We start from the raw sequence: 15,706 nt of genomic DNA, 5'->3' as shown, positions 1-15,706 counted from the left end.
CTTTGGTCGGATGTCAGGCCTGAGTCCCCAGCTGTGCTCTGTCTCCCAGGATGCCCACGCCCCTCCCCAGTGGTAGTGGGAGTGTGGGGGCATTCTCAGGGTGCCAGAGGTCAGCCGTCACACGGCCACAGAGCCCCTCATTAGTGCAGAGTGTACTCAGCCACCGGGACAGATGTCACCTTCTGTTCTATTGTTTTAGGCCAGTTAATGGTCGTTTGCCTCCAAGGGTCTGACCTGGTGCTGACTCCCATCAGATATCATCATTACCTGGAACCATTTTCATTCCTAGAGGACAGGCACAGGTGGGCCCATTTCTGAAGCTGAGATTGATGTAGGGTGAGTGCAGGGCACGTTCAAGGTGCTGGTACACCAGTCCTACGTGAACCCACTCTTCCCTTCCCTGGAACCCAGATGTGGAGGTCTCCTCCTGTCCTGAACTGTCTTGTTTGTACATCCTCTAACTGGGTAGATGAACTGCGTCGTGAGGCAAACAATCCAGCTTTTTACAGTTTCCTGTTATTTCATGCCTGATTCTGGTTTGTACTTGCTCCTCTGGACTGAGTTAGTCTCTCTCTTTTCTTCTTCTTGTTTTCTTTTTCACGTCTATTTATTCTTGAAAGAAAGAGAGCACAAGCAGGGGAGGGGCAGAGAGAGAGAGGGAGACACAGAATCTGAAGTAGGCTCCAGGCTCCGAGCTGTCAGCACAGAGCCCGACGCGGGGCTCGAACTCACAGACTGTGAGATCATGACCTGAGCCGAAGTCGGATGCTCAACCGACCGAGCCACCCAGGCGCCCCCAAGTTAGTCTCTCTTAATCAAAATATAGCAGGAAAGGTGCAACCTAGTTCTGTGTAAAGAATTTCAGGGGTGCTTTAACACATATAACCAGCAGAAGGAGCACAGACGTTACATGCATATAATCCTTCTTAATTGTGGTTGACGTAAGACTAAGACCTAATTACTACAGAGTAATTGGTCTATAAGAAAGATTTTGAAGCTATTGTAATTAATACAATGGGCCAAGTAGGGGATGGGATGGAATCATCGGATTTTAATTAATTGGTGACAGGAGAAATCCTGTTTCCTGAAGGAGAGCTCCTCATTTAGGGAGATTTACACACTTTGGGATTACAGGAGCCTGCAAATCACTTCCGTTGAATTTCTGCCCACCTGACATTTATTGAAAAGCCGCCAGGTAAATTGAAGGTTACAGGAATTCTAATCTGATTTTTGACCCAAGCGGTATTCAGAATGTCACTGTATTTGTGGGTTCCTCTGAACTCTCCTCAGTTTCAGGGTTAATGAGGTTAAAGACTCTATTTGGGTTTCTCTTTTTTTCTTTTTTAATACCCCAAGGTGCCTGTCTGTCTGTCTCCTTTGTCTTTACTTTTTTTGTTTGCTCTTGTGGTGTTGAAATAATTCCTGGTGATTTGGAAGCACCGTGAACTTTGGGAACGTCCAAGTCAAGGGTAAATGTTGTACCTTCTTAGAGAAAGCTGATAATCATTTCATTTGTGATACTCCTTGGAAAAATGGTTCTCCTATGGAGCCCTTTGCAACAGTGCCTGCGTTCTAAACATTAACACTGGACGTGAGAGGAACATGTTCTGGGTGTAGCATATAGCATCGTGCCTGCAGTTAACGATGCCATATTGTCAACTTGAGATCTGCTAACGTTAGAGCTCATGTGAGTGTTCGAACCACAATTTTAAAAAATGGCATTGACGATTCCCAGTCCGGTGATGGCTGAGGAGTTGCTCTCATGTTAATACTCTCGCCGTGGACACCCTTGAACTCTGGAGACACTGCCGAGAGCGACCTAAAGAAACAGACACTTGGGAACAGAGAACAGCATGGTGTGATTTTCCCATTTTATGACTTATAGACTGATGGACGTCCCCATGCAGGGAAGCTGATGCTGTCCCCACCCTGTTATGGAGGACAATAAAGATGTCACAGACAGACATCTACATGGAGGGAGAGTGGCAAATGAGTGGGTAGATCCAGCCAAGGATGGACAGGAGTGACCTCATGCTCAAGGATCACCACGAACATACACGTGTACTCATACGTGAACGCTCAAGGTTGCCGTAGAGGTATGGTGTCAAAGCACGAACTCTGAGGTTCCCAGCTCATTCATTCATTCATTCATTCATCCATGACATATTTATGGAGGACCTACTGTGGGCCAAGTGCTTTTCTAGGTCTTGGAGGTATTGCAGGGAACAGAAAGAAAAATCCCTGGCCCCACTGAGTTTACAGTCTAGTAGACAGAAACAGCCAATAGGCAAGGCTAGTAAATAAAATCTAGTGTGTTTGTGGTGTTGAGTGCTATGGAGAAAGAGCAGGGGAGGGTGACAGGAGTCGCTGGTGGATGACATGGGTCTTTCAGCAGGGTCACTAACGAGGACCTTGCTTGGAAGGTAACATTTGAGGCAGGTCCTGACGGTGAGGGCGTATGTGGTGCCGATATCGCCGGGCAGAGGGGTCCAGATGGAAGGGAGAGCCGAGGCAGCAGTGTGCCTGATGCTGGGGGAGCCGCGGGGACAGGGGACAGCAAAAGTGTCAGGGACGTAGCAGGCACCGGGGGAAGGGGGTTCCGGGTGTGTAGGGCCTTAGAGATCCTTGTAAGGACTTGCGTTTTTATGTGGATGAGATGAGAATTTTTGAAGGGTTTTGAACAGAAGAGTGAAAATACCAGGGGTGCCTGGGTGGCTCAGTCGGTTAAGCATGCCACTCTTGATTTTGGCTCAGGTCACGATCTCATGGTTTCGTGGCTTCCAGCCCCACGCCAGGCTCTGTGCTGACAGTGTGCAGACCCTGCTTGGGATTCTCTCTCTCTCCCTCTGTCTGTCCTTCCCCGATTCATGCTGTCTCTTTCTCTCTCTCAGAATAAATAAACTTAAAAAAAAAAAAAAAAGGAGACTGAAGATACCTGACCTCTGTTTTAACAAGACTCGGGCTGCCATGGAGGGAAGAGTGGAGTGGGGACCCGTGTGGCAGTCGAGGACACGGGAAGTGAAGGCATTACAGATGTATGTCTCCCAGGCAGAACTGGAGGGCTTTCTGGGCAGATCGGGTGTGGGCTAGCCAGGGAAGAAGGGTTCAGGATGAACGAGGGGTCCACCTGAGCGTCTGGGCGGGTGGACGGAGTGGCCTTCGATGGCAGAGAAGTGTGTGGCGAGGGGCCGAAGCTCAGGATCAGGTCTGAGATGTCTGTTAGACCCTCAACGGGAGCCGCCCAGTGTGCAATTGGAAAAGAGAGTCTGGAAGTTGGGAGAGAAGTCCAGGCTGTAGGTGAAACTTCATGATTCGTACACCCCACCGCTCTGTCTGCGGGCAGTGACTTCCCCTGGTGCTGACAGGCACATGTCTGTGACCTTGAAATCTTGCCGTAGGTGAAGGTGAGCATTCCTCTGACCCAGTGCCGCAGGCAGCCCAGTCCGGCCCGATCTTTGCTCGGTCGGCCGCGAACACAGCCCTGGTCATCTAATTGGGGCAGTCCCCGTAACGGAGAGCCCCGCGTAGTCCTTTGGGCAGGATGTCGCTCCAGTATCTCAGCAGGGAAAACACCAGGACCAGGAATAAATTGGCACTGATTGTGGCTGCCGGCTGGCCCCTGGTGACCAGGCAAGCCTGCAGGGTGCGTGACTTATAGATGGTCTTCGCGGCCACCTGGAATAGCCCGCTAACCAGCCTGAACAGGGCACGACCCCGGGACCTCATTAGCAGCTGCTCTCACTGGAAGGAGCCAGCCCTCCCATCAGGCAGGAGAAGAATCCCCCGTTTAATGAGGCCCTTCCCAGGGCAGGCGCAGAGTAATCCTGAGCAACGCGTCAGGAGGAAGGTTTTGCACTGAGAAGCAGACTCTTGGCAAAGTAAGTAGAGTTTCCCCGAGTGAGATTCTGCTCTGCACTCTCCCATTGTACGCGTAACGGGGCCTGGCACAGAGCTGGGGACCTTGTCATCTCTCAGTGATGTGCGGGCCCAGGTAAGTGACTGGTACGTGTCGTGTCTTCTGCGTGGACTCCGGAGGCGGACGGCACCGGGTCCTGGAGGCTGCCCTCCCCGCTGCGTGACCTGCCTCAGCCAGGCTGTCCCTGTGCCAAGGGCAGGACCGCGGCTCCCCACGTGCCTTCTGGGGGATTGCCCTTGCTGGCCGCTGTGGTCGGATGGGGCCATGTGGCCGGTGCCGCCATCATCGGGGAGGACCACCAGAGTCCTCCCGACTCAGAGGACTGGGGCTCAGAGGGCGCCGCTCTAGAGGCAGACCGGGCATTCGGTGTGCCCCGTGCGCGTAAGAGCGAGGCGAAGCATCGCGCGTGTTCGTGCTCACACATGCACCGCTATCTCTTGGGGGGGGGGGGCAGTAAGAAAATGAATAATAACTTTGGTTGGCAGAGGGCAGAGGGGGCTTCACTGTTGTCTTTTTTTTTTTTTAATATTTTTAAGTTTATTTAAACTTACTTAAACCAGAGATGGTGCGAATGGGGGAGGAGCGGAGAGAGAGAATCCTAAGCAGGCTCCCAGCTGTCAGTGCAGAGCCCAGCTCGGAGCTCAAACACAAAACCACAAGATCATGACGTGAGCTGAAGCCGGATGCTTAACTAATTGAGCCACCCCGGTGCCCCAAGACTTCTTTTTTAAAGTTTATTTATTTTCACAAAGAGAGAGAGAGAGAGAGAGAGAGAGCACGTGCACTCGTTGGGGAGGGGCCTAGATGGAGGCAGACAGAGAGAATCCCAAGCAGGCTTCCCGCTGTCGGCGCAGAGCCTGACGCGGGGCTCGAACTCACGAACCCGCGAGATCACGACCTGAGCCGAAGTCAGACGCTTAACCAACCGAGCCACCCAGGCGCCCCTTTGGGTCGCTTATATAACAAGCGTTTCCCTTGAGGTTGGCGATAGGAAGACACGGGGGGCCGACTCAGAAAAGTTGTATTTTGGAAGTCGGTTTGAGCTGGTTTTGGGGACGTCAGAAAGGCAGAGGCAGAGGGAAGAAAGAGCTAATTGTGGCGGTTGTCTTAGAGCTGTCTCCGGGCTTGTCACGGTGACGTTGACAACATCGAATCAGCTGGAAGTGACGGGCGAGTGTTAGCGCGAGAGACAGTCCTGGGTTTCGCGCAGGTGCCTAAGTGTTCGCTCGTTTCTGAGATGTATCGTTTTCAGCTCTGGGAAGCTGCTGGGAAGCAAAAATAAGGTCGCCCATACCGGTCTGCGAGGTGCTTTAAAATATTTAAAGGCAGAAAAAGAAGACGACTCTCCTTTCCTTTTCCTGCGGTTGGAAAGTGGGGCAGTGGGTTGGTTCTTAGGAGCCGTTTTAGGAGTCAGATGGAGAGTCTGGGAACTACGTATTTGAGAGTTAAACCCAAGGAGAAGAAACTAAATGAGACAGAGAGAGAGAGAGAGAGAGAGAGAGAGAGAGAGAGAGACAATGAGCAGGGGAGGGGCAGAGAGAGAGGGAGACACAGAATCCGAAGCAGGCTCCAGGCTCCGAGCTGTCAGCACAGAGCCCGACGCAGGGCTTGAACTCATGAACCGCGAGATCATGACGTGAGCCGAAGTCAGACGCTTAACTCACTGAGCCACCTAGGCGCCCCTATTTTCTTCAAATTTTAAAAGAAATCAATATTCCACATCTAATCGAAGCCTTTACATACCTCTTGCTGGTGTCCTTCTCTCTCTCCCTCCTCCGAGGGAGACATTATCATTTACCATGCCTGTGTTTATGGTTTTTAATATAAACTGTATAAAGAGTGGTTGCACATGAGTTTACCATTTTTATAAAAAATATCATGCCATACATATCCTTTTGTGACTTGATTTTCCCCTCTCATTCTTTTGGGGTTTTTTTTTTTTTTACTTAAAATTAAGATATAATTAACACACCATAAAATGCCTCCTTTTAAAAGTATACCATCGGTGGTGTTTTTTTTTTTTTTAGTAGATTCCCAGATTTTTTTTTTTTAGTAGATTCATAAAATGGAATCGTTGCCACTAATTTCAAAACATTTTCATCACCCCCCCAGAGAAGCTCTGTACCCATCGGCCGTCAATTCCCATTGGCTGGTTGGGCTGTTTTCACTTTTCGACTGTTATGGAAAACGCCACAACGAACATCTGTGTACAACAGATGGGGACACTGTGAACTCTTCCTGTGCCAGGTTGGGAACCTTCGAGGAGGATCTCACACCTGCCAGGAAGTGTTCTTCACCCAGTTGAGGTCAGAGTTTAGCACCGAGGCCAGAGCCGTGGCTAGAGACTGGACCTCACGCGAACCCCCGGGCAGGAGGGCAGAGGGAGACACGTTCCCAGGAGAACAAGGAGTCATTTGTGAGCTGGAAACACAGCTCGCAAGGTGTTTACTAGAAGCTCAAAGATGAAATGTGTTTTCTCAGAGATCACAAATGTCTACAGGGACCTGAGGGACACGATACACGAAGAAAGGAGCTTATTGTGGACTTGCAGCCCCATTGGTGGGGATGGCATCCCGTTGCCCCTGCTGACTGTGCCCACATGGGAATGTAGGCACCCCGTTTCCCCAAAGAAGCCAGAAACCCCATTTCTATGGGGGGTGGGTGTGGATGTTCTGCTTTTAAAAACATCGGCAACTGGGGCACCTGGGTGCCTCAGTTGGTCAAGCATCCGACTGTTGATTTCGGCTCAGGTCATGATCTCGTGGTTCGAGAGTTCGAGCCCTGCATGGAGCTTGTTTGGGATTCTCTGTCTCCCTCTCTTTCTGCCCCTCCCCTTGTGCTCTCTCTCTCTCTCTCAAAATAAATAAACTTAAAAAATATTCGTGACTAGTGGTGCCTGGGTGGCTCAGTTGGTTAAGCATCTGACTTTGGCTCAGGTCATGATCTCACGGCTCGTGGGTTTGAGCCCCGTGTTGGGCTCTGTGCTGACAGCTCGGAGCCTGGATCCCGCTTCAGATTCTGTGTCTCCCTCTCTCTCTGCCCCTCCCCAGCTTGCGCTCGCTCGCTCTCTCTCTGTCAAAAGTAAATAAAAACTTTAAAAAAATTTAAAAAAATACTCGCAATTAGTTCAAATTTTGTAAAAACAAGGTAATGGGTCAGTTAATGAAGTGTGGCTCTGGCCACCTGCAGCTCAGTGGACCCCGTCGTAACCTCTGTAGCCTTCGTAGTCAACCAGGAATGCAGTAAAGGAGCCTCTATGCTTGGACTATTCCCATTCGACATCGTCTCAGAATTTGTTTTTTCAAAGTTCTATGTAGGAATTTGATGATGGGAAGACAGAAAATCAAACCAACGAGGAGAGACTGTTTTGAGACCGAAAGATGAGAAGTCCCTGCTCAAGACTCATGGCCGTTACATATTTTTAGATCTCTGACTGCCAACCACTGGCTGATTCGTCAGCCTGAAACATCCTTTCCACAGCGAGTGCAGGCCGTGCTGCCTTTGACAAAACAGCAATGAGGAGGTAGTGGCTGGATTTTATGGGATTGCAGCAGGAGATGATTTATTCGCGCCGGATGCTGAGAGCTGGCCCTTAGCGCGTGATGAGAAGAGCTGCAGGGCAGACAGAGCCTCTGCTCCGTCGATGGCATTGATGACCAGAGATTGTTTCTCTCCTCTCCCGGAGGGCTGGTGTTGGGGGCAGGTGGGGAGTGGGAAGGGTGTCTGGAGGGGAGGGGAAAGGGTGTGATGAGAGATCCCAAGCAATGGGCTGTAGTAGTTGCCTGTCTTACTAACCTATTGTTCAAAGATCAGCCCGAGTCTAGCCTCCTCCAGGAAGCCTTCCCTGACTTGCCAATTTCTCTCTCCTTCCCGCATCTGGTCTCTGAGTTCCCTAGGCACATATTCCTCTGAGATATCACTCCCGCTGTTGTTTGGTATTCATTGATTAATTCATTCAGCAGATGTTTAATGAGCACCAACTATGTCCTAGGCAGGGTTCTAAGTGCTGAGGACACAGAGCAGGCAAAGAACCTCCATCTATATGTGTGTGTGCATGTGTGTGTGTGTGTGTGTGTGTGTGTGTGTGTGTGAGAGAGAGAGAGAGAGAGAGAGAGAGAGAGAGAGAGAGAGAGCGCCAGAGTGAGCAGGGGAGGGGCAGAGAGAGAGAGAGGCAGGAGAGAGAGAATTATAAGCAGGCTCCATGCTGCCAGCAGAGAGCCTGATGTGGGGCTCAAACTCACAAACTGTGAGATCATGACCTGAGCTGAGATCAAGAGTCAGATGCTTAACCAACTGAGTCACTCAGACGTGCCCCCAAACCATCCATCCATCAATCCATCAATCAACCAATCAGTCAGTCACTTGCTATGTTAAAAGGTAAACGCTATAGAAAACATGGGTCTGGCTAATGGGTCTCAATTGTAGGGTTGGGGGATGAGGGATGGGTAGTGTGGTCAGAAGAGGATTTACTGAGCAGGTGGTGTTTGAACAAAGACTGGATGTTCTTTTTCACTTAGCACCTTGTGTTCATGCTGATGGTTTGGGATAAACTTTCCCATGACTTTTTTTTTCAAGCTCAAAATAGATTTACTCATTTCTTTGACAAACATTTGCTGAGGATCTGTTTGGTTCTCTTCATGCTTTTGGGTCTCAGCTCAAATGTCAGTTTCTTACAGGGGCAGGCCCTGAACACCTTTCATTGTCTCCAGTTGTGATCGGTAGTCTAGTCTAAAGTAAAAATGGGGTGCTTGGGTGGCTCAGTTGGTTAAGTGTCCTACTTTGGCTCAGGTCATGATCTTGCAGTCTGTGAGTTCGAGCCCCACGCCGGGCTCCGTGCTGCCAGGTCAGAGCCTGGAGCCTGCTTTGGATTCGGTGTCTCCCTCTCTCTCTGCCCCTCCCCCACTTGTGTACACACTCACTCTCTCTCAAAAATAAGTAAATGTTTAAAATTTTTTAAAAGTAAAAATGGACTATTTTAAAATTGTACTTAAAATTTTTTAATTGAAAAAACTTTAGCTTTTTTTTTTTTTAAAGTTCAAGTCTATTTTATTTTTAGGAGAGCATTTTTCATGACCAGGACTTACCTTATTTATTTACCTGATTAGTAAGACAGTGGTCTTATCGATTTGTATATGAATGAATGAATTCTCCGTGCCTGACGCATCGTATCTGCTTAATAAATGTCATTGGGTAAAATGAATGTGCCAGGGACCATAGTGACTGTGGTGTTATAATAGGTTTTGGCCTTTGAAGAATTAGGTTCCTACCATCCAGCAATGATGCTCCTTGGTATTTTACCCAAAGAAGTTGAAAACCTAGGTCCACAAACCAAGATGTCCTTCAGTGAATGGATAAACGAATCATGGTCCATCCAGACAGTGGAATGTTATCAGCACCAAAAAGGAATGAGCTATCGAGCCATGAAACATGTGTAAGAACCCTGAGTGCATATCACTAAGTGAAAGAAGCCAATCTGAAGAGGCTGCGTGCCATAGGATTCCAATGATAGAACATTCCGGAAAAGGCAAAATCATGGAGACAGTAAAAGATCAGTGGCTGCCAGGCATTGAGTGGAGGAGGGGTAAATAGGCAGAGCCCGGAGGATTTTTGGGGTGGTGAGAATACTCTATACGTCACCATATGGCAGATCTGTGTCATAAATTTGTCCCGACCAATAGAGTGAACCATAACGTCAATCATGGACTCCGGGTGATGGTGATGTGTCAGTGTGGGTTCATTGATGATGACAAATGTACCATCTGGTGGGGATGTTGATAACAGGGGAAGCTTGTTGGGGGGCAGGGGAATATGGGAAATCTCTATACCCTCCCCTCAATTTTGCTGTGAACCTAAAATTGTTGGGGGAAAAAAACGACAACAAAGTCTTAAAAAAAAAAAAAAGAAGAGAATTACATTGTAATGGTGGAGACAGACATACCTTCTCAAAGCAAAGAGTATATAAATATACTTGCCAGGCAGGCATAAGAATATAGCTCAGAATTCAGCTGACTGGTAGCTCCTTGTGTCCCAGAAGGCAAATGACACTCCCCGGAATTTTACAGGATGTCCTGCTGGGCCTTTTAAGTATGTTCGATGAATTAAACAAATACGTATTGAATCCCTACAATCTTCTGGGTACTGTGCCAGCTGCTACAGGCACATCCTTGTCCTCACGGGGTGAACAGTCTAGATGGGATGGCATATTTCAGTCTCCTCGTACTTACTGTGAGTAACCAGCAGATCTACTCTGGGGCATTTGTTCATTGCAGTCATGGGCAGTATGTTCCTTGCTTTGTGCTCATTTAAAAAGTACTGACCAGAGAAAGGCTCTTAAGACAGAGACCCTGACAGGGGTCAGCCTCTCTTGCTCCATTTCTAGGAAAACTCATGTGGGGAAAGCTTCAGCATCTCAGCCTGGTAGCTCAGAACCATCTAGAAGTTTGTGGGGATTGTGGGGAGGGGTAAAAAAATCTATGTAAATGGCATAGTTTACTGGAGAGGAGTTCAAGCTTTTGATTAAAAAATTTTTTGTGTGTGTTTATTTTTGAGAGAGAGAGAGACAGGGCGTGAGCAGGGAAGGAGCAGAGAGAGAGGGAGACACAGAATTCAAAGCAGGTTCCAGGCTCTGAGCTGTCAGCACAGAGCCTGACGTGGGGCTTGAACCCACAGACCGTGAGATCGTGACCTGAGCTGAAGTCAGATGCTTAACTGACTGAGCCACCCAGCGCCCCAAGAGGAGTTCAAGCTTTTGAACCCCCCTCCCCACTTCATTCCTCCTTTCCCATCCCTGTCCCCTTCCACCACCAACCAAACAAACAAACAACAAAAACAAAACAAAACAAAACAAAACAAAACCCCAGCTATAATTATTTATCGTCTTGGGTTATATGCTGAGAAATGGCTGGGTGTGGCTGCAGGGGACAGGCTGCTGGGTTGGGCCCCCATTCCCCTCTCCTGCCCCATCCCTCCCTCTCCTTCTTGCTGACATGTCTGAGCGGTAGCCACACTGTGCATTTAAAAGCTGTCCCAGCCCCACTTCTGGGGTCCCAGGGTCCCAGGAAAGAGGCTCAGCTTTTATTGAAGCAGTTTCTACAGGACTTTGGGAACCAAGTCCTTTCAGGAGGATGCTGTATGCTCTCACTCGAGGGGAGGAGCCGCCGAGCCCCATTTCCTGCCTGACCTCTGCCAACACACACATGCACACGTGTGCACACACGCACGCACACACACACGCACGCACTCACTTCTCCACCCCGGGGAAAAATGTCTAATGAATGTCTCATGGCTGAAGTACTGATCCAGGTTCCTCAAAGGCAGTTGGTAATTATTAAGTCGAGAGGATCATGAAACACTGTTCTAAGTTTGAAAGGCTTATCAAGAGTAGATCAGGAGCAGGTAGTTAATAATTATAAACCCATTTCCATGGAAATGGCCTTATTAGCATGCACGACAGCTGCCTAAAAGTAAAAGACCGCCTTTCCGGTTGGAGGGAAATGACCTAAAATAAAAACTTGTGCATAAAAGTGACTCTGAGTTGGTTGTTGATCCGTTTCTAGCTGGACTTGGGCAGAGTCCCATAGCTGGTCCAGCTCATGGGCTGGACAGTCAGAGAGGAGAAGGAAGGACCCACGGAGAATGGGGCTGCCCTCTTTGCCCAAAGACCGGCTGCTTCTGTACCCCGAGACCAGAGTGCAGATTTAGCAGGATTAAGCTGCCAATAGCAGAAAGTTATCACTTTCTTGGCGTTCGCTTTGCTGGGATCCACTGAATGCTGAGAAACCAGGAGGTATTGGAAGCTGCCCTCCAGTCGTGGTTACAAGCACGGCACACGGTCCAGAGGGATCGAAGATCTGGTCTGAAAGGACCGAGCGTCTCTTACAGGAGGACACGCAGCAGATGGAGAAGTGAGGAAATCCTGTGACCAGAGAGGAGATTTTTCAGGCCGGAGTGTGGTGGGTGGGGAACGAGGGTCGTGGAGCGGGTCCCTAAGTTCCTGAGACCCTGAAATCCCTTCGGCAGCTCAGGGTCAGCCCTTAATCCCCCCCTTCTGTGCCTTCTCACTAAAGATGCCCAGTAAATCAGCGTCCCCTGGGGGGGGGTGGTCCCCATGCATGCCCACTGTCCACCTTCTCACAAGGCCTGGGGTCTCTATGCAGCAAACACTGTCCTCCCCATGCAGAACAACACGACAAATAGATACTTGAGGACTCACAGCTCGCAAGTCCCACACCCAGCCTCAGCTCAGCAGGGAACACCCGGCTGTGTTACCTTAATAAAGTTATGTTTCGGTTTAAGTAGCTGCTTCAGACTAGTGGCCACTGGATGAGACAGAGCAACATCGGAGTTTCTTAGGCCCTTGGCTGCGTGGGAAAAGGTGAGATGCGACCAATTCTGTGTGGAGTCTGGTGTGGTTCTGATTTGTGTGGAATTCTGTACGGGGCAGGTCAGTTCTGTCAATACTATTGCTGTGTCTGAATGAGGTCTTGGGCGCCTGGATGCCTCCCTCTCGCCAGCACCCTGTGGTTTTGACCCTCTTTGGGAGTTGGCCGGGGAAAGGGAGCTGTCCATGGTAGCAGACTTCTGGGGGCCAAGCAGCCTGCCCAGGTTCATTTCCAAACTCTTTCCTCACAGGTTGCGCGTTGGGGGTTCAAACTGAAGACCCTGTCCAGACCCTAAAAGGCAGGGCAGAGGCTTCCAGGCCCACTTGGGTCCAGGCAGGCCCACTGGCAGGAAAGGAATAAGTTGGTTCGTGTGACTCAGGTCTTGGGCGACTGTGAATCAGTTACTCTGCCGTCATATTCCTTGGCTGGGGATAAAGCTAGCACCAGGGTGGGAAGAGGCTACAGCAGGAATCACTCACAAGTCCTGTGCTGGCTGGCTTCTGTTTTAACTCTGTTCGGTGACTTATGTTGGTACGATAGTCAGCCTATAATTTACAACGTCCCTGTCAATGATAAGACGCTCCCTGTGTACAAAAATATTATTGAGAATGCCATTGGTCTTTTTCACCTATAAATGCCCCATCCACCTTCTTCCCCGCTTCCAAAAACACATGCAGCGCTGTCGCTCCATGAATTAAGGCAGGTGGATTCTTTACATCTCATCCCATTTCGGGCTCATGAAATGAACAGTCTACTGTACTATCTTATATGTTGCTCATAGTTATGTAGCGAACCAGGAAGCTAGGGAGTCCTTCCCACACTTGGTCTCGTGATTCTCCCACCAGCCCATTCTTCCCAAATCCTAAAGCTCAGAGTTTGAACCACTGGTCCAGAGACACAGCTAAGTAAAAGTAGAAGTAGCCAGAATCCCGGACTTGCCGCAGGACTGGAACAATGGTGACACCAGACAGGAGGCTCAGGGCGCCTTGCCGTGCGTGGTGCTGGATGGTGGCATGGGCATGCGTTGGGTGGGGGCGACACCAGACAGGAGGCTCAGGGCCCCTTGCTGCGTGCGGTGCTTGGAGGCTCTGTCAGCACCGCCGTGTGCTCTGTTGAAGTTGGCAGTCACCCTTTCGATTGGCAAGGAGGAGGGTGACAATTTATTACACTCTTGATGTTCTGCTGAGCATCAGGTTTTAAATGGCACTTTCGTATGTGTTTGTTTTCCAGGACAAATGGCTCCTTCTACGAGATCTTGCAAGTGGACTTTGGGGTCGACAACAGCAGCGGCCTGGCCGGGGCCCAGCCCATCACCTGGCAGGTGGAATACCCAGTGGAGGACTCCATGAGCGAGCTGGCCGTCTCCGAGATCTTTGTCAGCCAGACATCCTTCGTGGGCATTGTCCCTCTTGCGATGGTGAGAAATTTGAGCTTCGGAAGGGGGTCACCAGGAAGTTTTCTTTGAGTGATTTAATACTCAAAGAAACATGAAGCGTTTTATAATCTGTTATTTTTTATGCTCTTGATGAAGTTCTTGAAGCAAAGGAAATGCACTTAGATTACGTTTTATTTACCTACTTCCCATAATGCCTTCCTGGAAACTATTTGGGGTCTACTGTAAATCTCTGTTCCTTGTGGATATTGGGGAACGTTTCCCGGGGAGCCCTTGTCCTTTATCGTCTCAGTCTGTGCCCACATCAGGACTAAGTGCTGTATCAGGGGTCTGCGTGGGGACAGTGCTTTGCATGTGAGCGAGCGGCCCGGGTCACTCGACTTCGCCAGGAAGTTCCCAGGGAGCGTGGGGGCTGGACAACTGAAAAGTGCTGCTGGACTGAAGGAGCCTTGTTAGGATCTGACCAACTGAGCCTGCATAAGGTCCTGAAGTCCACAGAACCTGTTGTGTTTCTGTGCCTGGCCTGGAGTGACCAGATTTTTCTTCTGACTTTGGTTGAAGCTCCCTTCGCGACCAGGCTCGGGGACCACACCAGAGCACAGGGTCACGCATGAGGTTCCAGAACGTAAAAAGGACAGTGCCGGTGGGCCACAGGGATGATCAATCCCTGGGGAACGCTGCATTCCTAATACCCTTTTCCACACCGGACATGTTCAGTGGAACATGAAATATTCTGCATTGCTTTGACCTTCCTGTCTGGGACCAAAGTGTGGGGGTCAACACCCAGATATTCTAGGGCAATCTGTGGGTGCTTCTGTCATTCATACTCAAGTTGGATACCAGGGTTAAGATCCTTGTAAACGAAACCCTACATCCTCCAATTAATTCTGCAATTCTGTATCTGTGTTCTTATTCTCGTCTGTGGCTGAAACACTTTCCCAAAGTCTCCCCAAGCCTGGCTCCTTCTCTTCAACTTGACTGTTCAGAGATGCACCCTTCCCCAGCCACGTTGGCCAGAACTGGCTCTCTGTCCCCCTTTGTATCACTGTCTGCCCACGTCACCACGCTGTTTCACCTTCTTCATAGATGTCATTGGTGTTGGAGGTGCAGGGCTCACTACCCGTGTCCTCCCTGCAAAGTGAGATCCGTGGAGGTAGGGTTCTGGTCAGTCGTGTCCACATCTGTGACCCCAGCACCTAGAACAATGCCTGAGACAGTTCATATATGCTGGAAACGAATGCTGGTGAAAGAACATGCTTTAATCCAGGCTACTGGGCTCATCTAATTCTTGAAAGTTAGCCTGATGGAGTTTACCCCCATGAGCAACAATCTGCATGGTGGTTTTGGGGCAGAGCCACAACCAGCGGGAAATGGCCCTGGAAAGGGGCAGAGATCGATGGATGTAGATTTTAAGGCAGAAGGAGGCCGTTCTGATTCTCCAGATCAACCTAGATCTGGCTGAGGTTGGGTTACATCTTTACTCCGAGTCCTTACAATTTTGCTCTATGCTTAATGTGTAGCAGTTGATTCACTGGGGATCCCGCAGCCTCCCATTGCTTCTGAGGACGGAATTTCAAGGGAGGGCATCATGCTCTCCTCTGATTGGCAGGTGCCGGTTCGGAGAGGAGCCAGAAAGGAGGCTGGAACCAGGCAGGGAGATAGACTCCTGGTTGGCCGAGTGCAGCCCGCAGACCAAATCCAGTCTGCCTCCTGTGTCTGTGGAAAAAGTTGTGTCAGAACACAGCCAAGTGATGGATGGTGATGCGTCGTTTACGACTGCTGTAGGGCTGTGTTGGCGCAACTTGCAACGACGCATCCTTGGCCAGAACTTGAGTTTAGCATCTTGCCGGAAGTACCCTTCTGAGCAGAGTGCCTGGCAGCGGGGACAATTATTCTGTCGTTCTGGGCTTCGGGAGATATTAGTCTCGTCTCTTGGGATAACCTTTCCTGATGGACCTTTGCTGCAGACGCTCAAATGCTCTTTGGCTGTGGTGACAGCCTCTCTCATGATGCCTG

The 15,706-nt window shown here is 49.7% G+C and overlaps 1 protein-coding gene across 1 annotated transcript in view; it reads left to right on the top strand.

Moving 5' to 3' along the window:
• Positions 1–15,706, top strand: part of LOC106986547 (transmembrane protein 132B) — a 363,570-nt gene that overhangs the window by 256,334 nt on the left and 91,530 nt on the right. Inside the window, exon 4 of the mRNA XM_027044235.2 lies at positions 13,528–13,714. Coding sequence (XP_026900036.1) covers positions 13,528–13,714 — 187 coding nt within the window. The remainder of the gene's footprint in view (positions 1–13,527; positions 13,715–15,706) is intronic.

The sequence above is a fragment of the Acinonyx jubatus genome, chromosome D3, assembly GCF_027475565.1.
Source record: "Acinonyx jubatus isolate Ajub_Pintada_27869175 chromosome D3, VMU_Ajub_asm_v1.0, whole genome shotgun sequence".
In the NCBI taxonomy this organism is placed as follows: domain Eukaryota; kingdom Metazoa; phylum Chordata; class Mammalia; order Carnivora; family Felidae; genus Acinonyx; species Acinonyx jubatus.
The sequence above is the reverse complement of the archived record's forward strand: the minus strand, read 5'-3'. Positions and strand labels throughout refer to the sequence as shown.